General features: G+C 48.0%; 1 protein-coding gene across 1 annotated transcript in view; it reads right to left on the minus strand.

Moving 5' to 3' along the window:
- Disc1 (DISC1 scaffold protein) overlaps positions 1 to 26,107 on the minus strand; it is a 159,810-nt gene that overhangs the window by 111,072 nt on the left and 22,631 nt on the right. The window contains exons 2-3 of the mRNA XM_050146906.1: positions 23,228 to 24,207; positions 21,352 to 21,421 (exon numbers count right to left, since the gene is read on the minus strand). Of these exons, the coding sequence (XP_050002863.1) occupies positions 21,352 to 21,421; positions 23,228 to 24,207 (1,050 nt within the window). The remainder of the gene's footprint in view (positions 1 to 21,351; positions 21,422 to 23,227; positions 24,208 to 26,107) is intronic.

The raw sequence follows: 26,107 nt of genomic DNA on the forward strand, positions 1-26,107 counted from the left end.
TATAATGAGACCTGGTGCCCTCTTCTGGCCTGCAGGCAGAACACTGCATGAATAAACAAAGAGATCATTTAAAAAATAAGCTGTAGATATTGGAATTCCTTCTAGTTCATAATCAAATCCTATAAATTTATCTTCGAGCCAGGAGTGGTGGCTTACCACACTTAGGAGGCTGAGGCAGGAGGATTCTGAGTTCAAGAGTAGCCCAGGCTACACAGCAAAAAACTCTTTCAAAAACTAATAAAATAAATACAGCTGTTTTTGAAGAGAAGTAAAGACTGACCTAAACTCACATCCTTGGCTCACCAAGATGGCACAGCAGATAAAGAAGCCTGCCACCAAGCCTGAAAATCTGAGTTCAAGTCCCAGAACCCATACGGTGGCAGAAGAGAACCAACTTCCACAAGTTGTCCTATGATCTCCACAGGCGCACTGCAATATGTGTGTAAAATAAATCAGATAATGGTACTGGGCATCACGGCACACACCTTTAATCCAAGCATTTAGGAGGCGGGGTAAGTGGGTCTCTATGAGTTTGAAGCCAGCCTGGTCTACATAGAAAGTTCTGGGACAGCCAAAACAATATCGTGAAACCTGTCTCTAAAGGAATGAGTGAGCGAATAAATGAATAAATAATGTAAATTGCATCCTTCAGGGCTCACATCCTGGTGTCCTTGCCAGGTGGTGCACTGTGACCTTGAATCTCAACTGCTGTAGAAAGGTGGGATCTCAGGTAGTCAGCACTGGCTATGTTTCCCTTTGGTTTGCTCTAGAGTCCTGTGCATGTATCTCTCCCTATGATAGCCTAAGAACACTCTAGAGACTCTTACTAGATTACTATAGTTCACAAGATGTTCCCAAGGGCCTTACAGACCATTCCCATGAACTCAGTTCTGCTGTAGTACTTTCTGCAAGTTCTGCCCAGTGAATTTAGCCTTTCTTCACAGGTCAAGTCACCACGCGACACAATGTAGCAGATACAGCCCTTAGCCGATATCCATCCTCTGCCCGCACACATGCCCTAACGAAGGGAAGGCAGTGATGAGCCAATGTCTGGAGAAAGTCCCCATCGACGAGTGCCTTTCCCATAACCCCCTAAATGAGCAGAAACCAATGGCCAGACACTGCAGAGAGTAGAATCAATTACTTGTCTCACTGCTGAGACAAAAATACTAGGAGAACAAGGCAAGGAAGATGGGCCTGTTTGGGCTCCCAGAGAGGATACAGTGTTGCGTGATGGGGAAGGGGGCAGCAGGAGCTTGGGTCATCACCAAAATAAAAATGATAGCTCTAAGGTGGTGAAGCCCACAACCACAGCATGTCTGTGATGATGGTGGGTGCTCATGGGAGGGCAGGACATGGGTGCAGAGAACACACAGCCTAGGTTTGAGGAAGGAGGGGCATTGGATGCACCTGAGTTACACGTTATCCCATTCCGGCCAGGGCTTCACTCTGCCAAACGCCCAAAGTCACAGCTGCAGGCAATTGCTTTCCTAATGGGAGAAGGGAGTTGGGGAAGGAAGGAGGGAGGAGAGTTGCTGGGGTTGGAAGTGAGGTAGGGACTAAATCTGTGAAGTAGTACCTCTTCTCCAGGAAGCCGACCTCCTTCCTAAAGGACACATCAGACCTATGTCAAAGTCGACTTCACGCCTTGGAGGCTACAGCTCAGTGACTGGGGGCATATCCTGATTATGAACACACGTCTTAGTCTGCAGGGTGATGAGGCCTCATGGCTAGAGCTTGCCATCAAGTGACCAGGAAAAGATTTACAATGACGTGTGGGTCCAGTCAGGGACACAGAATGAGCAACAACTATGAGCCCTACCCGTGACTTTCTTGTACACGCAGAGGGATTTCAAAATAAGTCATTTTCACTAAAATATAGACAAGCTAGTGCTTGGTCACTTGAGAGTGGCTCATTTGGCAGGGGTTAGGAAGTGTGGCCTTGCTGCAGGAAGTGTGTCAGTGGGAGTAGGCTTTGGGCTTTCAAATGCTTAAGCCAGGCACAGAGTCCTTCGCTTCCTGTTGCCTGGGATCTGGATGTAGAACTCTCAGCTACCTCTCCAGCACCATGTCTGCGTGCACACTGCCAACACGCTTCCCACCATGCTGATAACGGACTAAACCTCTGAAACTGTAAGCCAGCCCCATCTAATTCTTTCTTTTATAAGAGCTGCTGTGGTCATAGTGTCTCTTCACAGCAATAGAACACTGACCAAGCCACCTTGGTTTCTCTTTCTTTTAACTCTCTGTTGTTTGAAACATCCTTTAGACATTGTGAATTCACTGGAAGTCAGTTGGTGGCTCCAGGCCAGCACCGGGAGGAATATGTCGCACTCACAGGTGCCAGATAAATGCAAGTCATTTAACAGGACTGACATAATGAAAATGAAAGAAATATTGTTTGCGCTTTGGAAATAGAATGAACAAATTCAAAATTAATCAAAAAAAAAAAAGGTGTCAGCAAGCAGTGAGGAAAAAACAGGCATTAAAGAATACACTCTGATTGACAAAATCTGTTCCAGGCATATAAAAAGCTTTACACAGATTTCTTGACAGAAATGCCCGCCATCACCTCGCTCTACTCTGAAGCAAGAGGATTTTTTTTTGTGTGTCCCCACATTGTATTTAGTTAATTTTCTTGTTGCTGTGACAAGATATCTGACCCAAAAAGAGTATATTTCAGAGCTCCCTGGTTAGTGGGGGAGGAACAGCAGTGTGAGCACGAGGCGGCTGGTCACATGGCAGCCGCAGTCCGGAAGCAGAGGGGCTGAATGCTGGTGCTCAGCTCGCTCTCTCCTTTTTAACGAAGCCTAGATCCTCAGCCCGTGGACTGGTTCTGCCCACATTGAAGGCGGGTCTTCCTTCCTCACTTAGACCTTTCTGGAAATGCCCTCATAGAAACACTCAGAAGTGTGACTCCTTGGTGATCATAGATCCCATTAAATTGACAATAAAGATTAACCATCATGTGCATAAATGTATTAATGTTTAATGAGGGTCACCCGCTACCCTTAGCCCATCAGTAATAGGCTACTAATTCTAAATCTACACTGTAGAAACCTAGTGAAAGGAACAAATAAAAGGATGAATATGTAAATAAGTATCGATGAAGCAGAACCTTTACATAAAGACATCTTGCTAAGTAGATTGGGTTCTGCTACATGTCTGCCCACGGGATGACAGAATACACGGCACCAGCAATATTCCTAGAGCCCAGTGATCGGTCTCCATCCTACGGAGCCTCTCGGGCTGCAGCCATCAACATCTTTGCGAGTCATTTTTCATTGCTTTTTACATAATAGCCAAGAAATGCAATTTCTTGAGAGCCGCATATTCTAACTCTCATTAGCATACATATCACACAAGGATGGCCAGTTTGCAAGGATTAGACTGTAATAAGATGTATTTCCCACCGTCTCAAGCACAATGGAGCCAATCGTTGACATTTCAGAATATTGCAGTTTGTTGGGGTCGTTTTTTCGCAAAGATCAGTCGCCGCCGGGGCACCCGAGATGTCAAACGCATTAAGCGCTTCTGAGCATCTAATGCATGCGCAGTGATGTATGTATATTATTTCTGAACTCCACAACTTGCCGGGTAGGATTACAAATGTAGAAAGTGGATTTCAGAACTCTGAATAATTTGCCCGGCATGTCGAAGTGAATGTATAGCAAAGGTGGAATTGAACCTTGGCCATTTTACAGGTCAGCCCCTAGGCTTTTCCCACAACCGTCCTTGGAGTCACGCTATCCCTACACCCCATCACACAGGGGTCCCATCTCCCCGCTCGTGTGTCTGGGCCCCTCGTGACAGTGAGATCTACCAGACTGAGTCATAACTGCCTGCCTCCTGGCATCTAGCTCAGGGCCAGGCACACAGTAGGCACTGCAGAAATGCTCCATAAAGCCATGAATCTGAGTTTCTGTTTGAACTAGACAGAAAGACAGCCACTGTGTTATAAGCAGAGCCATGTGTGGTGTGTGACAGCCTGTAAACTCTGAAAGTCCCCAAGGCAGATGCATGAGTCCTACTCTGCAAAGGAAAGACTGAAGCTTAAGGAACACTGGACGCAGTCTCCTGGTCAGTCACACAGCTCTGAGGTTCAGAACAAAGCCGAGATCCTCCCACCTCCCCACTCTGCTCCTCACCACCCCGTTTTTTTACTAGGGAGGCTGGTGCCCCTTGGCCATGCCAAGTCTTGAGCTCCAAGTCCCAGAGCCTTTAGTGCCAAGACTCGCCATCCCAAAGGCTCATTTCCTACTCTCTTTGCCTCTTTCTCACCGAAGCACTGAGCAGCCAAAACAAACAAACTCATTAAAGCAAGAACAGCCTCCTCTCAGATTCTAGGGGAATGGTGAAGGCAGCCTTGGTACTTAACACTTGTGTGACAGAGCAGTTAGAAAAGTGGTGTGGAGATACTTTAATACTACGAGATAAAAACAGGGTGCAAGATCGTATATCTGTGTTCTCTGTGCTCTGTGATTACAACTGTGTGCCTTTTCAAACCTGGGCAGAATTAAGAGCTCAGCAGTCAGTATGATTATGAGTGATTTTATCTCAATTTCTCCACTTATGAAATCAGCTGTAAAATCCCAAGCTGCTTATTATTTCAGGAAGTTATTAACTCACTGGCTCCTTCTACTAGTCTTTGATTTCTGCATAAATGTGGAGATTTGGTTTCCTCAACTTCTTAATGCTAAGCAGCTTAGGGTAAGCTTGGCTCCTGGGGTCAAAGATCCCTCCAGTGAGCAACGAAAGGGATTTCTGGAAATGTATTCTTCAAAGTTCACGGCATGGAGTAGTGGCCTGGGAAATCATCTTGACGAGGTAGGAAGGGGCAGCTGGCCTCAGGAGAGCATGTGGAAAGCTCTGGAACACCAGCACTCATTTAGCTGTGACACTTGCCCACTCAGCACGGAGCCTGTATCCTCATTCTTCATGCATGGTCATTGATTCGCTCTGACAGATTTCAGCAGAACGTGTGGTTTGAAGCATCTGTTCTTCCCCAGAAAAATATTACCATGAAAAGAATTACATTGTGAGTTTCCAAAATAGTAACAGTAAAGAAACGCCCAGGTGCATACCCTAGACAAAAACTAGCAATCTCTCTCTCTCTCTCTCTCTCTCTCTCTCTCTCTCTCTCTCTCCCTCATCAGCACACCTTGCAAATGCTGTCTCGCTTCCTGGATACATCAGAAAACACACACATCAGTCTGGCTATGAGCTTCTGGGAAGTGGGCTTCGCTGAGACACTCAGAAGCACCCCTCACCTCAACACTGCAAACAAAAGACAAGCTTCTGTTGTTCGAGGCCAGCCTGGTCTACAGAGTGAGTTCCAGAATAGCTAGAGCTACACAGAAAGACCCTGTCTCAAAACAAACAAACAAGGCAAGATTCTTTCACTAAACACCCGTCATGGGGGGTACTAGGGAGGTAACTGGCCAGCCTACTCCATTTTGACCACAGTTTATTCATCCCTCGGGTTTTCAAAACCACAAAAGGTTATCTCTGAAGAAGGTTTATTCTGATGCTAGGAAAGTCAGTCACCTGCATATGTGGTCCAGGGTCAAGCTCAGGCTTGGAGTGGAGGCATCCATCCCCACTGGAACTATAGTCGGTGCCATGAAGTAGGGCGGGAGGTAGGAAGTTTAGTCTAAAGACACGTTCCTTTGTCGTTACTGTTTATTGTGGATTATAATGTTTATTAGTTGGTTAGTGTTAGGACCGGGTCTCACTAGATAGCCCAGGATAGCCTATAACTCATGAGTCTCCTGCCTCAGACTTGAAAACACATAGAACCTTTCTAAGTCAACTCACTGAAATTGTGCCAAATTCAGTAGGTGACCCTAAGAAAGTGGTTTGTGGGAAAACCAAACAGACCGCGTCTTCTGGCAACACCTCCACGTCTATAAAAGTGGAAACATTTAGAAAAATCTTTTAATGAACAAAACTTTTGTAAGCGTCACAGCTCTCTGAATGCACAAATCAGCATAACGTTGATAGGGCAGTAAAAGTAAAGCAAGTTTTAGGGCTTGATCTTGTTTTAAAATTGGGTTCCAACAGTGCCCTCTGGGGTTCCCCCTAATCCTTAAACTTGGGGAGCAGGGAGCATTCAGAACAAACCCAGGACCAAGAGCTGAGTTCCTTTTCTAAGTTACAGAGAAATATAATAGGAAAACTCTACATATCCATTTACAGACAAGTAAAATGGGAGCCTGGCATGGTAATTTATACATGTAATCCCAGCCCTCACAATACTGAGGCAGGAGGATTACTATATTCTGAAGTCAGCCTGGTCTACTTGGTAAGATCTCAAATACAAACAAAAATAATGTCAATATGAATGAGAAACTTCTGTCTAAAATGTAATAATAGATTTTCCTTTATTTCAAACTCTCCATTTTAAGTGAGATTTGATAAATGTGCAGCTATCACTGAGACATGCTAAACCTGCAGCTGGTGACTAACTCACTAAGCTGTCTGCAGGCACAGCACCCTGCAGTGAATGCAGATCTCCTCTGGGCGACAGAGAATGTGCCCAAGCCAGATGGAAGACTCGGCACACACCAACTCCCCCGTGGAAGGGAAGAATGTGTGCCACACTGCCACACTCGGCCTCCAGCTGGTGACACTGTTTTGGGAGGTTGTCAGTCGTTAAGATGTGGGGAGAAAATGGGTCACTGGGGAGTAGGCCACCTCTGCGTCCTGCTCCCCAGTATGTGGAGTTGGGGAGTCAGAGGCACACACTCCCCAGGCCACGGGGTCATCTACTACAGTGTCTTCCTTGCCGTAATGGACTATGCCCCCTCAAACCGAGACCCAAATAAACCCCTCCTGCTTTAAGTCATGTATTTGGTCACAGCAAGGAGAACAGCAACTCATACAAACACACTCGAACAGTGCCCTGCCCCCACACGGAGCAGTAGGTTCCCTATTCCATACAGTGAATCTAGATAACTGCCGGGGACATCCCAAAAATGAAATTAAAAGAACGATTCTTCCCGGCAGACTCATAGGCCCGCCTTCCAACCTTCCAGCATGAGGTCTTCAAGCCATGCTATGAGTTCAGGCCTAGCCAGTATCTCTTGGGTCCTTTCTACCGTCACGGTTACTCTGTGTAATGATACTGTAAAGCCCAAGGGTCACTTTTTAGGTTTCTGCTTCATCAACTCCTTTACTTCCTCCCATGAACACTGAAGATTTGGGGACACCTCATAGAGTGACAGAGGAAGCTCTCCTGGCCCTAAGGTTATTTTTGGAATGAGCCAAGGCCTCTTCATCATTTCCCTCCATGGGCTTTGGTGGCACTGTTTTTCCTATTAAACTGAGCATGGTATCCAATTAGTTCCTATGAATAGACTTTTCATGAGCAATCTGCTCTGTCGGTGTTTTCATAAGAAATTAGCTGGACACATCTGCTCACCAGAGCCTGAAAACCACAGCTCATTCACCCTCTTAATGGCTGGTTCTTGCAACCTGTAATCTCTTCAGACTCCACTGCCTTCTGTTGAGCAGATTTTAGTATACTCATCTCTCACCCAATTCAAGATGTGGGCGCGCGGTATTGAGCAACCGCCATCATCACTGTTTTTAAAGTATAGTGTGAGCCCGTTGGTATAGCTAGCCCTTCCCGGAATAGAAAATAAAGACACCAAGTTCTGCTCTGCGCACCGTGCTGAGCAGACAGAACAAGAGGCATAGCAGCATGAACAGTTTAAATTATTTGGTTAGTATAAGGGATACAAGGTACAACAGTATGGTCAAATAAAAACTAAAAAACTTTAGAGGATTAAATGATTTCAGTAGCCTGAGATTGTCCAATTAGGATGAAATCTAATCAGAAGGAAGAAGACACGTTAGAGCATTACATTCTAGAAATAACACAGAATGAAGCTGCAATCTTTGGGCTGAAGCAATGCAAGCAAAACAGTGACTTTCAGTGTTGAAGTGATGTTAGACACCGCGGGAGAGCAGCCAGCGGGAAGAAAGACTAAGAAAGGACCGTGATTCTGCATGCTGTGAGCCTTCGCAAGAGCTGGCTCTAAGTACTGTGCCTGGAAACAGCCAGAAGAAGCCAAAGGGCAGACATCCTTCATCCAGCTCCTCAGAATGCCATGCCAATTGGAGAAAGTAAACTAAGTTTATGAGAACGTTTTCTGAGGGAAAATGCCATAGCAAGAGGAAGTAGCTGCAAGAGGCTCTGAAGGCCCTCTCTAGAACCCGCCAGATTCTTTCAATGGGCCCCACGTGGCAAAAAGACATAATCCATGGTCATCAGGCCTAGGTACCATCCTACGAACAGAGCCAAGAGCCTCCTGAACTGTGAGGACAGACAGCAGCCAGGACTCTGGTTAGGTGTTAGCGTGTGCCTTCACCAGGGGGAACAGCCAGCAGGTACTTCTACAGGACTCTGGTTAGGTGTTAGTGTGTGCCTTCACCAGGGGGAACAGCCGGTGGGTAACTCTAGGACCTCAGACTGAAGACCCAGCAAACAATGCAAAGGAGAGTGTGTGTTTCTTTGCCTCTGCACACGGAGTCCTCTAATGTGAGAAGAAATTCAAACATAAAGGTGACTTGTTTTCTCTCCTAGAGCTGAGTCCTAGATCCAGCCAGCTGACCTCCCAATCTCTGGGTGATTCTCATCTCTAAGATCAGTGTGTTCATCTCACACAGGAGACTATTAACAACCGCCCACCACGGGCCACCAAATTATTGTTAAACAATGGCCCCAAAATGCCCATGGTCACTTTTAAAAACTGCAGGAGATACAGTCAAAGAGACTGTGTTGATGGACATTAACTCCCCTCGGAGACATCACGGTTTTGTCTTAGTATTCCTACAGCTGTGATGAAATATCAGGACCAAAAGCAAGCTGGGAAGGAAAGGCTTATACTACATCACTGTCCATCACTGAAGGAAGTCATACAGGAACTCAAACAGGCAGGAACCTGGAGGTAGGAACCGAGACAGAGGCCATGGAGAAGTCCCCGAGGCCGGATGTCTCAGCCTGGTCTTCCGTATATGCTAGAATCCTGAAGACGGAGGCTCTGGTGCCAGTGAAGGAACAGACTGGCAAGCAAGGTGAGGGCAAGCAGGCAAAGAGCAAAAGCTCCCTTCTTCCATGCCCTTATACAGGCTTCCAGCAGAAGGTGTGGCCCAGATTCGAGGTGGGTTTTCCCAGCTCAAACAATCTGGATTAAAGGTGTATCTTCCTACCTCAAAGATCTAGGTTAGAAGTAGATCTTCCTACTTCAAAGTAAGCAAAATTTTAGATGAAGCACACTCATAGGTATACCCTCCATTTAGGGGTCTGAGTTAATTCCAGATGTGGTCGAGTTGACAACCAAGAATAGCCATCACAGATTTGAGTATGAACTATCCCTGCAGGCTCATGTCTTAAACCCTTGATTCCCAGATGGTGGCGCTATGCTGGGAGGTTAGGAATTGGGGGCGGGACTTAGCTGGAAGAAGTACTTCACAGGGCACAGCCTTGCTGACTCTATTCTCCCTAGCTCCTTTCCTCACTTGCTAGTCGCTAGTCCCATTGCTGTGATGTTGCCCAAGCAAATGGGGTCAAAGCACCCTGGGTTGAAACCCTCAGAAGCCGAGAGCCAAAATGCACCCTTTCTCCTTTAAGTTGCTTCTGTTGGGTTTTGTGATTATAGAAGAAAAAACAAAAACACAAAACAAAACAAAAAAAATGGCTGCCTTGCCCAGTGCTTTTACTTCTCATGTGTAAAATGCATGCTCACTCCTGACGCCCCCAGCTCTTTCAGTCACATCAGTCCACACAAGCAGCCAAGGTTTCCACCAGCACCCAGGCTCTGCACCACCTGGGTGTCAAAAAGTCCTTCAAGAAACAGTGGGACACATGGACAGCTAAATTCTGTCATACACATTAGCACCACGTCAGGACAGGAAATGGGGGGGGGAGTGTGACAAGCGCGAAATACAAAATTAAGGTTAAAGGCACAGGTGTCCACAAAGCAAGGAAAACGAGCACACAGGGAGACTGGGTGGGATGGGAAAGCCACGCGTTTTCACTGGTCGTCGCTTGCTACGCTCGGCTGTTTTATCATCACTCGGATGACCAGAAACAAGTGGAAGAAGGCTTGCTTTGTGGACACCTGTGCCTTTAACCTTAATTTTTCTCAGAAGGCTGGTCCACGTCACTAACAAATGAGCTGCCTAAAGCAACAAGAAGAAACAAGCACAGAGTCAGTGGTGTTCTTGTTCTGTGTATCTGTCCCTCTTCCTGGAAGTCACTGGTACAGACGTGGGACCCAATGGTCCATGGAAAGTCCACTGTCCGGACATTGGCACCGGGTACAGAAAACTTGTCATGGCCATGCACTGGAGGTCCTTTGGGTGAGCAGACAAGAGAGAGGAGGAAGGGAGGGCAGGATGGAGGCAGAATTCCTGTGGCTGCAAAGTCACCTGCCAAGGATGAGAGAGAGGCAAGAGAGATCTGATTCTGTGAAAGACAGTGTCTAGGTGTACCAGGATCCAATCTGTTGGGCAATATCGCCAGAACAAGTCACATTACAGAATAAAGTCAATACTTTGGAATGTTTGCTCTAGGCTGATCATCAGAGGGGTCTGTTTTAATGGATGTTGACATAGCCATGGAGTCATGCAGAAGTAATGGCTCACATGTAGCTGAGCTAGATACGGACGGGCTCCATAAGTAGAGTCAGCCTTGGCCAGTGTGTCCAATCTCATCCAAACAGTGCAGGAAGCGGGGAGGCAGTTAGCAGCCCACAGCCCAGGGTTTGCAGGTGAGCTACTACCTGTCCAGTGTTTTCAGCGAGCATGTATTGTCACCAAAGGGGATGAGGGCTTAGTTAGGCCCTGGAGGCCCCAGAGTACAGTTCTTGTAGCCAACACGAATCCCTTGCTTTTTCATTCTCGTTCCTTTTGTTGTTCGGGGACAGAGTCTCACTGTGTAACCCAGACTATCCTTGAACCCTGAACTCTCCTGCCTCCACTCCTCGAAGCTTGGGATCATGAATGTGGTGGTTAGGAATGACTGGCAGCTTGACAGGCTCTCCCATGGTTAACTGCCATGATTGGAACCAACAGTTGGCCCCTATAAGGACTCCCTGAAGAGCTAATGAGAATCCTGTGGTTACCTATGGGATGATTTCAGGAGGGATACAACCGGTTCTTAAGAGGAGTTTCCTCCACCAAACCCATTGCCCCTGCTTCCCTAACCATGCCCAGTACAAATTCTTCCCTGAAACAGTACAAAAAGATAAACAAAATTCACACTTGAGCCCTCCTGGGGAACTCAGGGAAACCCCCTGTGGTGGAAACTACAGGAAGCAAGCAAACTTCAGAGAAGCAAAAATCAAGTGATGTAAAAGAAAGAAGAAAACATCCCACCATGTCCCTGAGAAAGAAGGAGAGAGCTGCCGGGTAGGGTGACAAGCCACTGCAAGCGGGGGCGAGGCAAAAGAACCAAGCATCTGACAATTACAACTCATTATGAGCAAATCTCACTTCAAAACAAACTCCCTGAGGAACTAATTTATGCTAAATGTGCTCCAGTGAGTCGGGGAAGGCATCATTTCCAGCCACCCTTGGGCACATGGAAGTTCTTCCTGCACTCTGAGGCTGACAGCAGTGCCTGGTGCCCATCTCCCTCCAACAAGCTCTCGTCAAGCCCAGGCTCTGCCAAGCCTGTCAACAACAACTGATCCCAAATTACGGCACAAGCTGGCACACTGTACAAAGGTCAAGTGGAAAACTGTCCCCTCCGCCCCGTCACTGTCGTCAGGCTTTGAAAGGTCATTCCACCCGATCCATTGTCACGTCAGAAAATAATTTGTCTACTATGACATGCGAAACGCCCCCTTCATACAGGCATCCTGACTTCTTTTCGTACTCCCTAACATAGAGCTGGGCATTCTCGGTGTATCAGAAGCGGGAAGCTGGGCACCAGCAAGACTGAGCGGAAAAACAAAGCTAGGAGCTGATGACTCTTCATAGTCTCTTCAGACCTAAGCGTTCTTCTAGGTCTGTCCTTGTGGCTAACACTCGCTCAGTTACTTGTTATTTTTGCAGTGATAAAAACAATGTGAGGAAGGAAGGGCTTATTCTGGGTAGGGGCTCAAGGGGATACAATGTATCCTGGAGGGACCGCTCGGCAGCAGGCGTGTGAGGGGGCTGCTCAGAGCGCCTTCACAGCCAGGAAACAGAGAGGTGAATGCCAGTGTGTCCCTCCATTTCTTTTTATTTAGTCCAGGACCCAAGTCCACAGAATGGTGCCACTTGTGTTCTGAGTAGTTTTCTCTCGGGAGTCAAATCTTTCCAAAAACATTCCCCAAAAAAATCCAATCAAGGTGACAATGGGATAAACCATCTGCCTTAGTCAGTGTTCTACGGCTCTGAAGAGACACCACTACCATGCAACTCTTATAAATTCATTGGGGCTGGCTTACAGTTCAGAAGTTGAGTCCATTGTTGTCATGGCGGGAGGTGTGGCAGCATGCAGGCAGATGTGGTACTGGAGAAGTAGCTGAGAGTTCTACATCCAGATTCACAGGCAGCAGGAAGAGAGAAACACTGGGCCTGGCTTGAGTCTTTGAAACCCCAAAGCCCACCCTTGGTGACAAACTTCATCTAACAAGGCCACACTTCCTAATCCTTCTCAATTAGGGCCACTCCCTGATGAACAAACATTCAACTCCATAAGCCTTTGGGGGCCATTCTTACTCAAATCACCACACCATCACAATAGGTACCGTATGCAAGTCCAGTTATAGCATGAGCTAATTCTCCAAATGAATTAGCTCACTAGCGTGCTGCCCTGTTGACAGACGGGAATATAGAGCCTAAAGAGCTTGGAACATCTATACTAGTTCATACAACCTGCTGTGTTGGCAGAACCTGATTTTGTTGTCAGATTTTTTTAAACTAGATTGATCTGAAGGTTCTGAAATCCTATGATTATGCTGCTCATATAATTATCTACTACTAATAACCATAAAATGACAATAACGGGAGCTGGGCGTATGGTTCAGTTGCTAGAGTGGTTACCTGGCATGCATGAAGTTCTGGGTTTGAGTCCCCCAGCACCACACAAACTGGGCACAGTAATACACAGCTATAATCTCAGCACTCAGGAGATAAAGGTAGGAATAGCAGAAACCCAACGTTATCATTTACTACATAGAGAGTTGAGGCCAGCCTACACTGCATGAGACCCTGTCTCATAACAATAAAGACAGTCATTACTATTTGTAATAAGCTGTATCCCAAACACTTATTCCTCAATGGGAAACTGTGACTAGCACCATGCTGGAGGGTAGAGTTAAAATTAGGCAAGTAACAAGCTAATAATTTAAAATAATAAAAAAAAAAACCTATCTCCTGAATATATTTAATTTTTATTTATTATGTTATTTTGTCTTTAAAAATAGAAAGAAATATACATAGGGCCTCTCCTCTCCTCAAGAAGCTCATCCAAGGAGAGAGCCAACAACTGTATCAAGTATAATATGTAAGGGGACAAACATTCAAAACACTAACCCCAGGGCAGGTGGATCTCCTCAGACCTAGGACAGAGAAGGGATGGTACGTGTTCACAGGTGTGTGGTATGGGTTCTCTAGAGCAACTGGGGGAGCAGGCAGAAAAATAATCAGGATAGAGAAAATATTGTTAGGATAGGGTGAGGATTGCCTGGCCTACTTTAACACCTGTCCTAGTAACGATGTGATAGGGAGGTGGGAACTATCCTGGCTAACACCTGCCCTAGTAGCTGTGTGATCAGGACAGGTGGGGACTGTCCTGGCTAACACCTGTCCTAGTAGCTGTGTGATCAGGACAGGTGGGGACTGTCCTGGCTAACACCTGTCCTAGTCACAGTGTGATCAGGGGAGGTGGGAAGGGTCCTGCCTACTTTTATGTCAACTTGACACAAGCTAGCATCATCTGAAAGGAAGGAACCTCAATTAAGAGAAAATGCCTCCATAAGATCCTTCTTTGGGGATTTTCTTAATTAGTGATTGATGAGGAGGGCCCAGCCCACTGTGTATGGCACTGTCCCTGGGCTGGTGGTCCTGGGTTCTATAAGAATGCAGGCTGAGCAAGCCAGGAGAAACAAACAGTACCCCTCCATGCCTCTGCATCAGCTCCTGCCTCCAGGTTCCTGCCTGTTTCCTGCCGTGCTTGAGTTCCTGTCCTGACTTCCTTCAGAGATAGACTATGATGAGGAAGTGGAACCTGCAAACCTTTCCTCCCCAGTTTGGTGTCTTAGCCATGTTTCATCACAGCAATAGTAACCCTGGCTAAGACAGGAAGAGAAAAAAACCTTAAGGTGGGGTGTTATGTGCAGGATGAATCGAGAGGTGAGACCAGAAGCCAGGGATCCATGGAGAGACCCGTGAATTAGTACAACCAGATAATGCTGAGGTCACAGATAGAAAAAAAGACATTCGTGGGAAAGACACACAAATCTACAAGCTGCCTAATCTCACAGTCCAGCAAAAGGGAGGGTCCAGGCAAGCCCCAGGCCTCTTTATTACAGTAAGAGCTAAGCACAGGGAGCTGGGCTGGGTCAGGGCTGGGACAGGGCACTACAGTGGGATGGTGTGCAAACAGCCGTGGGGTCTGAGGTTGGACATGCCAGGCCCCGGATTACAAAGGAAAGTGGTATACCAACTTAAAATCTTTTCCTACTTATTTAGAAACTGTCAGGAACCAGGATACAATTAAAAAAAATATACAAAAACCCTCAGGGAACCAAACAAGGAGGTCACAGAACAGTCCACTGAGTGTCTCCATGGCGGCGGGGAGTTGGGGGGTTGGAGACAGTCGGTGATGGTACCCAACAGATGTTCCTTCTTTACTGCTCCTCATCTTACTCCCCATTTGGTCTTGACTCCAAACACGAGCCTTGTCACCTTGACACACTATTCTGCCTTTTGTCTTGGCAAAATGAGATGGTCAGCTCTCTGGGAGAAGGGCTCTCAGGAACGGTGTGAGTGGGGAGGCGGGCTTGGCCCCCTTAGGGCTGTGCCGGGGCTGCTAATCCTCCCGCCAGCCACAGGCACCCATGCAGATCAGGGAAAGGGTTTTTCATATTTTTCATATATGTTGCCACATATGCCACTGAGATGCCCACTGGTACTTCTCAGGGTCCACTTCCCTGCAACTGAAGACATCAGTGAACTTCCAAATCATTATTTACAAAAAAAAAAAAAAAAAAAAAAAAAAAAAAAGTTGTTGTTTTCTCCCAGAAACTTGAAAAAAAAAGCCCCAGGGGTCCATTTTCCCGAGGATGGTTTGCTAGTTGTAATAAAGATACCCTGCCAAAGGTATCCTTAGGAAGAAAGGCTTTGGGGCTCGGGGCTAGGTTACAGTCTGTCCTGTGGGAAGTCACAGCAGCAGGAGCCGAGAGAGCTGATGGCTCTGTATGTACAGTCAGGAAGCAGATAATCAAGCCTGGATATGGTACTGCACCTGTAATCCCAGCTGTTTGATGGACTGAGACAGAAGGGTCAGGAATCCGAGACCAGCCGGGCTATACCATCACAAAGATAGGATAGTTTCCTAGTTTCTGTCTGTTGCTGTAATAAACATTCTAATCAAAATCAATTTAGGGAGGAAAGGATTTATTTGACTTATACTCACAATGTGGACGGATGTCAAAACAGTCACCCAAGCAAGAACCCAAGGCAGAAACCATGGAAGAATGCTGTTTGCTAGCTGGCTCACACAGGCTTGTTTGTACTCAGCCCAGGACCGCTGCCTAGGGAATGACGCCATCCACAGTGGGCTGGATCTTCCAGTATCGTTAACAAGATATTTAATCGAGACAATTCCCCATTGACATACCCACAAGCTAGTCTGATCCAGGCAATTCTTCAGTTGAAGCTCTCCTGTTAGATGAGTCTAGGCTATGTCAAGTTGACAATTAAAGATTAGAACGAACGAGGACAATAATCGATGTTAGGGCTTCCTTCAACCCAGGAAGAGCTACAATTTTATTTCCTCGGTGTCACTCAGTGTCATCCAGCAGAGCACCAGAAAATTAACAAGAAAAACAAGATCCTGAAATCCACCCTGGAGAGCAGAAAAACCCATTCACTGAGATGTTCAGAATATTCACACTTCAAACACTCCACCACAATCTGCATGCTTTGCGATAGAGTTCACTCTACTGCGTTTACAAACTTATATTTGCATCTTGAAAGAAATCAGATCATGTACAATGAGCGTCTTATTGCCACATAGAAAATAAAGTGCCATATTATCTCGTCCTGCCTTCTGCTTGTTCCCAATGCTAACCGCCAGCTGAGGTTATTCGACGTCTCTGTTTCCTGTGGCTTCTAACACGTATGGGCTGGAGGAAGAAAGGGGCCCGCTCCTTCCAAGCCTTGAGCTGTGGGCGCCCATACCCAGCACCATCAGTTTTACTCCTCCCATGCCAGAGAACAGGTGTATTGCTTCTGTTTTATCCCAGAGCGAACAGGTGCCTAAGAGCAGACAGCAGGGCACACCGTAGCTGCTGCACTGACACCCTGTCTCCTCGCCCATCCCGGGACACTCTACTGCGCTAGCCGGACCATCCCCATCCAAAGAGACAGAGGGGGACGCCAAGTATTTCACGACTCATTTCACGATACCGCGACTGAAAACATACAGAAAAGGAAAACAAACACATAAATGCATTATCAACAAATGTTTCGCAGCTCATGAAGGTGTTTTTTTAAGGGTTTCAGGTTTTGAATACGTTAATTGTTTCTGTCACTTCGTGCAAAAAGTAGAAGAGTTGGAACACTTTGCCAGCAGAAGCTGTCAATCAGTCAATTCAATTGCAGGTTGTGGTCCAATCACTCTTTATTATACGCATAATACCCAGCTAATGGAGCCTTTCCAGAGCCCCACATCCAAACCCTCTTCACACTGTCGTGATCAGACATCAATCAAGGGCTACTCTGTGTATTAGTTCATTGCTGTGACAGAAAGAACTCAGCTAGGAGAGGCTTGTTTGGGCTCATAGTTCAGAGGAGACCATCCATCACGGCAGGGACACATTGAAATGGGGGTGGCTCTTCTCTGCAACAGGGAAGCACGGAGCTGCTGGTCACCTTACTGCATCAGGCAGGAAGACGCCAGGAACAGAAATGAGGACAGACAAAAACCCTCAAGACCTGTCCCCAGTGACCTCCTCCCTCCAGTGAGGCTCTACCAGGTAAAAATTCACAACCACCCCCAAAAGAATGTTACCAAATATTACACTGGGACCAAATGTTACACACACACAAACCTCCAAGGACATGAGATTTTGCTTCCTGGGGAAGAGTAGGACAAAAGTCTCTGGGAAACTGGCAACCAGAGAAACTTAAAACAAATCTGTGAGAGCAGGCTTGGAGGTAGAGAGGTAGAACTCATAGAGATAGAGATAGAGATAGAGATAGAGATAGAGATAGAGATAGAGATAGAGATAGAGATAGAGATAGAGATAGAGATAGACGTAGATACAGACCTAAGTCACGCTGCTTCTTACAGTCCAGCAGAGGACTTGGAGATACAGTCTAGTATGGATGCATCCTGGGGTGGCCCCACTGTTCAGCCACCATGGGATACATTAGCACAAGCCTAGTGCCACAGCCAGCCACACCCTATCTCCACAGTGCATTTTGCCACACCCCTCGACCTCTCTATGAAATGCAGCCTACAGCATCCCTTGGCTTTGCCGTCCAGTTTGCTACACCCCTCAGCTCTATGGTGCAGACTCCATGGTGCATTCTGCCATGTTCCTCAGCCCCATGTTGAAGCCTGCAGAGCCCTCTTGGTTCCATGGCGAGGCCTTGCACTCCGCTCTGCTCCCTGCTGCAGCCTGCCGCATCAATCAGCTCCAGGGTGCACACCTGAACAGCACGCCACTATGCTAACCACTGTGTGCAACTTGATAAAAAAATATATATATGTAGCCAATTGTAACACAATGCAAGAATTTGCACATCTGAATATATCTAAACATAGAAACAGTATTATAAAACCACAACATTGATTCAGGTTTTTCCCAAGGCGTAGTGGAGGATGGAGAAACTGCTCAGCAGTTAAGAGCTTTAGTGCCCTTGTGGAGGATCCAAGTTCAGTTCCCAGCAAAGCTCTGGCCTCCATACACTCGCACGTACACACACACACACATGAACACACACACACACATGAATAAACACACATATTAGGGGGGAGGTAAGATCCTGAGATTTTTGCTCCCCCCCCCCTTCTCACAGCCTCTCCTTGCTCATTTGGGGAGGAAAGTGACAGACATGGTTACAGCGGGCATAAGTCAGGGGCTGACAGAATACGTTGTGGAGATAAATCAGGAAGAGCAACATGGAGGATCCTTGTGGGCAATCTTGCCCTCCCTTCGGCCGCGTCCTAAAGCTCTCCTCTATACCCCAGGCTATGAGCAATGGTCTCTCCCCAGGTCTCATTCTCGCTCTTCAGCCCCCACAGTCACGGGGTGAGCATTAATACAATGAAGCCAGAGTGTCTTTTGGAAAAAGCCCCTAAACAAACATCGAAAGTATTATTCTTTCTTCCCCAAGCCTTCCCAGCTGTTGGCAAAGATGAAAGAAATATGAACTTGGCTTTCCTGGAGAGGGAGAGATGGAATCAGAATCCTTAGGGGGTTCCCAGGAGGCATCGCCGAGTAAACTCGCTGTGATTTTGATTAGATAAAACATGGAACTTTCTATTCTCTGCCAACCAAATCTTTCTCTGGAGCCCATAGCGAAAGTAGAAAGAAAGAGAAAAAGAAACAGACTCTGGGGGACATATTGCCATCCTGTGGCTTTCCTGTGTGTGCACAGGGATACACAATTGTTGCAGAGCCTTCCCTGAGATAAAGACAAAGTATGCTGTTGTCTATACACAAAAAGAAACAAAGTTCATACAGGACGTGTGGACAATCACAACAGTTTTTACGAACCCTGGAGATACCAGGTGAGAAATAAAGTATATTCCTGGATCTTTCAACAAATTTCATTACAGTAGGGACCCTCGGTGTCAGCTGAGGTCCCACTGACCCTCCCCTCCCCATCATCGATGAGAATCCACAGATCCCTGCATTAGTTACTGTTCTTGCTACTCTGTTCTAACAGAAGAAACTCAAGGAAGAAAGGGTTTATTTGAGGGATTGCAGTTCACTGTGGTAGTGGTGGTGGTAGTCCATGGCATATGGCAGGGGGTTAGTAGGAGTGGGTCTTTGAAAGATATGCTCCCTTTGGGATTTGGTCTGTTTTCTCTGCCTTCTGGTCAGCCATGATGCAAGACCCTGTACCATATGCTCCTGCTGCCATGGACAGCACCGCCACTACTGTGATGAACTCCAGGGTAGCAGAATAAACAGATGCTGGGCCATGAGCAGCCCTGAGTGCTTCCTCCTCACCTCCTCTAGCTGGTGATAGTGGGTACCAAGACATCTCAATCCTTCCTGAAGCATTTACTGAATATCCAGTGACCAGATGCACACTTCACAAGGCAGCTGGGCAGGCCAGAGGCTCGGGCAGGATGAGAGTGGGGTGTGCCTTACTGTGGACCAACCAACTGTCCTCTCTGTATGCTCCAAGGTCCCAAAGAGCTGCCCTCACAAGACCCCCAGCCTCTTCCCTGGGGCCTGCCCCTCCATGAAAGAAACCCTACAGCCACAACTCCTCCATTCTCAGTTCCCGAGTCTTCTAGAAGCTGGAGAAAATGCACAGTGCAAGGCCCACTCCAGAAGCTCTGGAGGAAGGCACCTTTGCTTTCTGACTTCTCTGACAAGAGCATCATAATTTCATTCCCAAAGGGTGGCAGGAATATTTTAAAAAGGGGAGAGAAGTGAGGCCTTGGCTAGAAAAAGACCAGTGGGAGAACCAAGTCCAGAAAGGCCTTGAGGGGGTGGAGGGTGTGCATGGCTTCCGTCCATGGAATGTTGCACTGTGGGAACTATGACCTAAAGGAGGAGGGACTAAGACTCAGCCTTTGACAGTGAAAACAAACCCCTGCAATACTGCAATATCTCACAAGCATCAAAACCAGGGCTGCAATGTTGCAACAGTGGGAGCATCAAAACCAGGGCTGCAGAAGTGAGAATATCAGAACCAGGGCTGCAGTAGTGGGGACATCAGAACCAGGGCTGTCTTTCACAGACACAAACCACCAATGTGCCCAGACCCAGGAAGAGCTGGCTTCTCTTCTACCCATGGTGTAGCATGGACCCCAGGGGCTACCACGGAAGATACTTCTGCCTCATAGCTTCTGCTCCCTCTGACCCTCATCCTTCACCCAGCACTGTGTGAAATCTGACGGCCTGCGGATGGAGGCAGAGGAGAACCTGAAAAACCCCGCCTTCATCCTCAAGTCCTCTCACCCCCTGAAGAGCAGCTCAGAGGCACACACAGTCAGGACACTGTGCACCTCTGTTCCTGGGAGGAACTGTCCCTCACAGATTCCAACATGGCCCCAATTCCAATGGCTCAAGGCATAGTCGATGGAGTAACAGAAACAGGCCAAGTGGCCACAGCCTACGCATTGAGCTAACACTTCCAGAGAATCCTCAGCTCTGTATTACACTTCTCAGCCAGTCCTGGACCCTAAAGCAAGTCACCATCTGTAGTACCTGTCAACCCCACGGTTGTCTGGAGGATCTTTAAGTTAGTCTAAGCCCTCTCCCTTACCACCACCACCCCCACACACATAGAGCAGAGTTGTTAAGGCTCCTTTCAAATCAGCCACCCCTAAAACCTCCCCCTTCTTCATCCATCTGTGCCCAGTCCGCACCCCTCTTTCTGGCTCAACTCCTGTTTGGCTCCTCATTGGCCTCTCTCTGACTGGCCCCACTCTCTCTTGGCCTCATGTTATAACTTGTCCTTCTTCTCTTGGATATTTTTTGACCATGAGAGGTTTCATTGGCACTGTCTGCCATCTCCTAAATGCAATTCATTTCTCTAGCTTATCCTGGAGAGCATGAAGCCAGAAGGCCCCATAACGACGCCATCACCAACATCCAGCACCTTTCCCCCACCCCCACCTCCGCTGCCCCCATGGGTGCCCAGTCGGTACAGTTCATGGATCTGTGCATCACTGGCAGGCAGGTGACGAGTTAGTTTGCTTCCTACAGAGCAGATCCTCACCTGTTCCTGGCCAATAGGAAAGTCCAGCCTACCATCAAGTGGTTGAAATCCCCAGACCAACAGGGCAGCAGGCTAGCCGGCTGTCCCAGAGCAGAAACTCCCTAAAGAGTCAACCACACAGCTCCCAGAGCAAAGGAGGCAGAATCCGAGAAGGGGAGGAAGGAAGACAGGTGTCAGGGAGAAAGACAAAATGTCTACAAACAGATGCGAACTCACCCTTATCGTAGTCAGCAGCCTCGATCGCTTTTTCTTGAAGTGTCTGAAGCTTTAAACTTAAGGAAGTGACCTGTGTTGGTTTGAAGGGGAAGCATGAGACATAAATTACACATAAGAAATTACACAGAAGAGATAAATTACGAATAAATTCCAGTACATTCATCTTGTAAAATCTAGGAGCGCATAAGAGCTATTCAAAACTGGGCTGTCCTGATGGCTTGAGGGTGGAGGCCCTGGCTTCAGCCTGAGGAAGTTGATCCCCAAGATCTACACAGTGGAAATGGAGACCCGACTTCCACAAGTTCTTCTCTAACCTCTATGAAAGTACCATGACGCCCACATGCACATAAATAGAAAATCTAATAAGGAAATTAAAATCCTGAAAAGCAGTACCATTTTTAGAAGGAAAACTTCTAAAAGTAAACTTCTATTCAAACTATTTTTTAAAAACCACATAAACATAAAGTTTTCCAATGCCAAATGTGTGTTTCTTTTAAAAAAAAAAGTTACTTGAACAAAAATCATAATTTAAACATGATTCTCCAGAAATACTTAGAATGCTACAAATGCCACAAAGCTATGCCATTATCGGCAGGAAGAGCTATGTGGAGAGAAGGGACACAGACTGCAGGCCAAATGGCCTCTGTTCTAACCCTCAGAGCATAGCCATGAAGGTAAACATGGGAACTCAAAGAGCAGCCGAGGGGAGCCAGGCATGGACCACAGCGGTCTCCAGGCCAGCCCAGGAAGGACTGCGGCCCTACTTGAAGGTACTGCCTTGGGCTGGACTTGTAACTCAGTGGTAGGCACCTAGCATGCAGAAGGCCCTAGTTCTATCCCCAGCACAGGAAGCATAGAATGAGGAGAAGAAAGAAAGGATGCAGACGTCGAGAATCACCAGCAGCCACACCTTCCCTCCCAGAACAACTTTCTAAGGGGCTGTGGCTGGTACGTGCTCCTTAACACTGAAGCCAGGCACTGCAGGGATGGAGCGGTCAGTAAAGCTCTTGTCTTGAAAGTGTAAGACCTGAGCTCAATGCAGAACTCACGCAAGCATACTGACCCATGCTTGGGACCCCAGCTCTGGGGAGGAGGAGACAGGAGAATCCCCGAGACTCGCTGGCCTAAACGGTGCACTCCAACACAGTGATGGGAAGTTAAGACGACACCCAAGGTTGTCCTCCCCAACCTACACACACACACACACACACACACACACACACACATACTCACACATTGTATGCATGCATGTAGGCACACATGTGCATGCACACATATGCACACACACACAAGCACATGTTCACACCAAAATAAAACAGTTTCTTTGTAGGAGGGATCCACACAGCCCTTCGGGCAAGTGAAGCAAAGCAGGAGAGGATGGGGCCCATTCCACGCTTTGCAAACTTGAGCTGACTGCCTCCTTTACCCTCCCAGAGCCGTCCTTTATCACCTCTACTCACTGCATGGTCAGGGGAGATGACGCCCTGAAGGAGTCTGCTTTCCCCTTCCACCCTGCGGGTCCTGGGGGTCAAACTCTGGTTGCCAGGCTTGGCAACAAGTGCCTTTACCCACCAAGCCATCTTGCCAGCCCCCATTTTCCTATTTCACAGCAGAGCTAAACCAAACAAACCGCACTGCAGGTCAGAGGTTGCGGAGAAGCATGGGCCCAATCAGCGAGTCCATGCCAGCACCTAAGCCACACAGACAGAGAACAGAGGGCAGAGCATCCATGCTCAGAGGCAGAGGAGACAGAAGGGCCACCACATCCTTTCAGCCAGCCATCCCAGGAGCCACTGCTGCTTCCAGGAACAGCCGCCCCACCCCCTGCCTCCACCCAGTCCTGAGTCGGAGTACCAGTCTCCTGAAGGACACACACCTCCAGCTGCCTGCGGTTGATCAGTAGATGGTCCTGTAGCCTGGGCTCCCATTCGCTGAGCAAAGCATCCCATCCTCGGGTACCTGCCCAGCCATTGACCTGGTCGCCCCACCCACCAGCTGAGGATGAAACCTGGGAAGAGAAGCCAGTGTCCAAGGAAGAGACTATGCCACATTCTGGCTTGCTGTCGCTCCCTGTGACCTGATCCAAGTCCACCGAGCCTGGAGTAGCTTGAAGATTGAAGGTCCAGAGACGTCGAGGGTCCTCACGGGATCTGTCTGAGCTGGACGCTTCAGCCGCCATCTCCTGGGGGCTCTGATGAAGGGATTCAGTGTCTCTGGATGGTAGGCAACCTTCTGCTTCTCCACGTTTCCCAGCACCACCGAGGGAGAGTCGGATGAAGCTGAAGCAGGAAGAAAAGGTGTCTTGGGAGCCAGGAAGAGATGGGATATCAGCCGGGCCATTCAGCTCTGGTGCTGCCAGAGGTTTCACAGTCTCCAGGCCCTTTGATCCCTTGTTCCAGGCTACACCAAGGCTGGGAGCCAGGGACTTAGAGCTGTCCGAAGATAAAATGTCTTGACAACATCCACTGCCCCCAGGCCTACATGGCCTGGTCAGCTTCTCAGGTAGCTTGTTGCCATTTCTGGAATGAACCCCAAAGTACACTGATGTTTCTTTCATAGAGTTCTGGGCTGGGTGAAGGTGACCCACAGAGGCCACAGCGGGGACAAGCGAGCTCTTGAGCAAAGGGCTGCCCACCACCTGACAGCACCCGCTGGGGCTGGGGCCACACTGTCCAGCCTTGGGCTGTGAGTAGTGGGGCTCCTGGCCTGTCGGCCCTGATGAGATCTGGCATGACATGCCCACTGCTGGAGAGGGGAACCCGATCCCAGGGCCGGCTGTGCTTCTCATGTAGCCTGGTCTCCGAGTCAGCCGCCGCCTCGGAGGGGCTGCTGCAGGCGGCGAGCCATGCCCACTGTCTGAGAAGAGAAGAGAAAACTACATGTTATTGACTCAGCAGGAACTGCATGTGGAGGACATGCTAGACACACATGTCATCTGTGAGTACACCTGTCAAAGACACAGCATGAAAACTCTTATGGTTCCAATCCAGGCACAGTGGGATACACCCCTAATACCAGTGCTTGGGACATGAAGGCAGAAAGATCGGGAAATCAAGGTCGTCCTCACCAGCACGACACCCTGCCTTAAAAACAAATTAAAAGAAAGGAAGTTGGTGCTCCTCTGCTGATGCCCAGCTCGGTCCAGCATCCCCGCCCTTGGTTGGCAGAGAAGCAGGCCCTGCTGTATGTCTAACAGTATGCAGTGCAGGTCCTGGGGGCACAGCCCATGGTACATCAGCATGTGCATTCTAGAGAGGGCTTGGAAAGCCAACCATCCGACTCCAAGACATCATCACAGGACTCACTCCATCGTTCCTTCCCATCACTAAGGGACGATGCTGGGGTTTTCACCGTCCAACTACCCATGCCCCCACTTTCCCCATGCATTCCTGAGGCCTTGGTGGCTGGCTGCGGTACAAGGCTGCCCAATCTTTCACACAGAAAACCACTGGGGCAGGGGCCTCCCCTGGCTCCCCTGAAGAAACAGAAAAGCAGCAAATCTGAGACCAGACCCCACTGTCTGGTCCAATCTGACCACACCACCTGCTGACTGCGTGACCTTCCACACGCTCTTCAAGTCCCCTGTGCCCAGTTTCCTCCTCAGTAAAGGGTGGGGGTACAGAAGGGCCCCTTGTGGAAGGTTTCTGTCAGTATTGGTGTAAACAGTTTAGAACAGGGTCGGAAACACGTGAGCGTGATAAAAATGTTAGTTGCAGGCCTGGGGAGATGGCTCGGCAGGTAAAGTATGCTGTGCAAGCATGAGAACCCAAGTTCAAACCCCCAGAACCTAGGTAAAAGTTGTCAAGTATGACAGCACATCCTTGAAATCCTGGTGCTGAGGAGGCAGAGAAACGAAGATCCGTGAAGTTCACTGACCAGCCAGTGCAGCCAAAATGATGAGCTATTGCTCCAATCACAGACTCTGCCTCAAAAATTAAAGATGAGGGCTGGTCATTCGGGCAGTCACCCTCCCAGGATGGGAGCCCCACCAGGGCTATGGAATACAAGAGGGAACAGAGGGAGCCCCAGGAGAACAGCTGTCCCTCCCATCCCCTGTAAAACTGGCAAGAGATTTTCTAAAGAGCCAAAATCCAAGTTACAGAGAACACTGAGTTCTGGTTGCAGTGACCAACAGAAAATGCTGACAGCTTCACATTCTGAACAATGAGCCCTGTGAAACTATATTGAAAGACTTCCAATTATTTTGTAACCCAAATACTATCACCTAAGTAACTCTCATGTTGTTCAAAGGTCAGCACTAAATAGAGAATAACTTCCCAAATGTCTTGTGTGGTCTTTTCTGTGTTGCCCTCCTGGGGTCCTGAGGCCACAAACACCAGTTGCTCTAGCCAGGGCCATGCAGTCTTGGAGAGCCACAGGCCTACTGCCCACAGGTTAAGGACAGACAAAGAAAAGTGTCTACCTGGCTAGGGGCATGACTTCATGATAACACATCTGCCTATCACGTAAGAGGCCCTGGATTCTAGCTCTATTAGCAGCCACACACACACACACACACACACACACACACACATCAAACACAATGGGACACAAGATAGACCTCACTCCTGCAGCTAACTACAGGCTCATATGTCCCATCTCCTGTGGAGGTGACCACAGGTGTTTATTCTAATGCTCAGGTGCTAGACGGTAGAGGATTGGACAGAGGCACTGACATCCAGGCCTGGAAGGAACTTCTGGAATGAGCTAGAAGAAGCAGAAAAAACCTCTGCAGGGTCCAAATGAGGTTGCTAGG

This window comes from Alexandromys fortis, unplaced genomic scaffold (genome assembly GCF_014885135.2).
Source record: "Alexandromys fortis isolate MF-2015 unplaced genomic scaffold, M_Fortis_MF-2015_v1.1 scaffold_12, whole genome shotgun sequence".
NCBI lineage: Eukaryota > Metazoa > Chordata > Mammalia > Rodentia > Cricetidae > Alexandromys > Alexandromys fortis.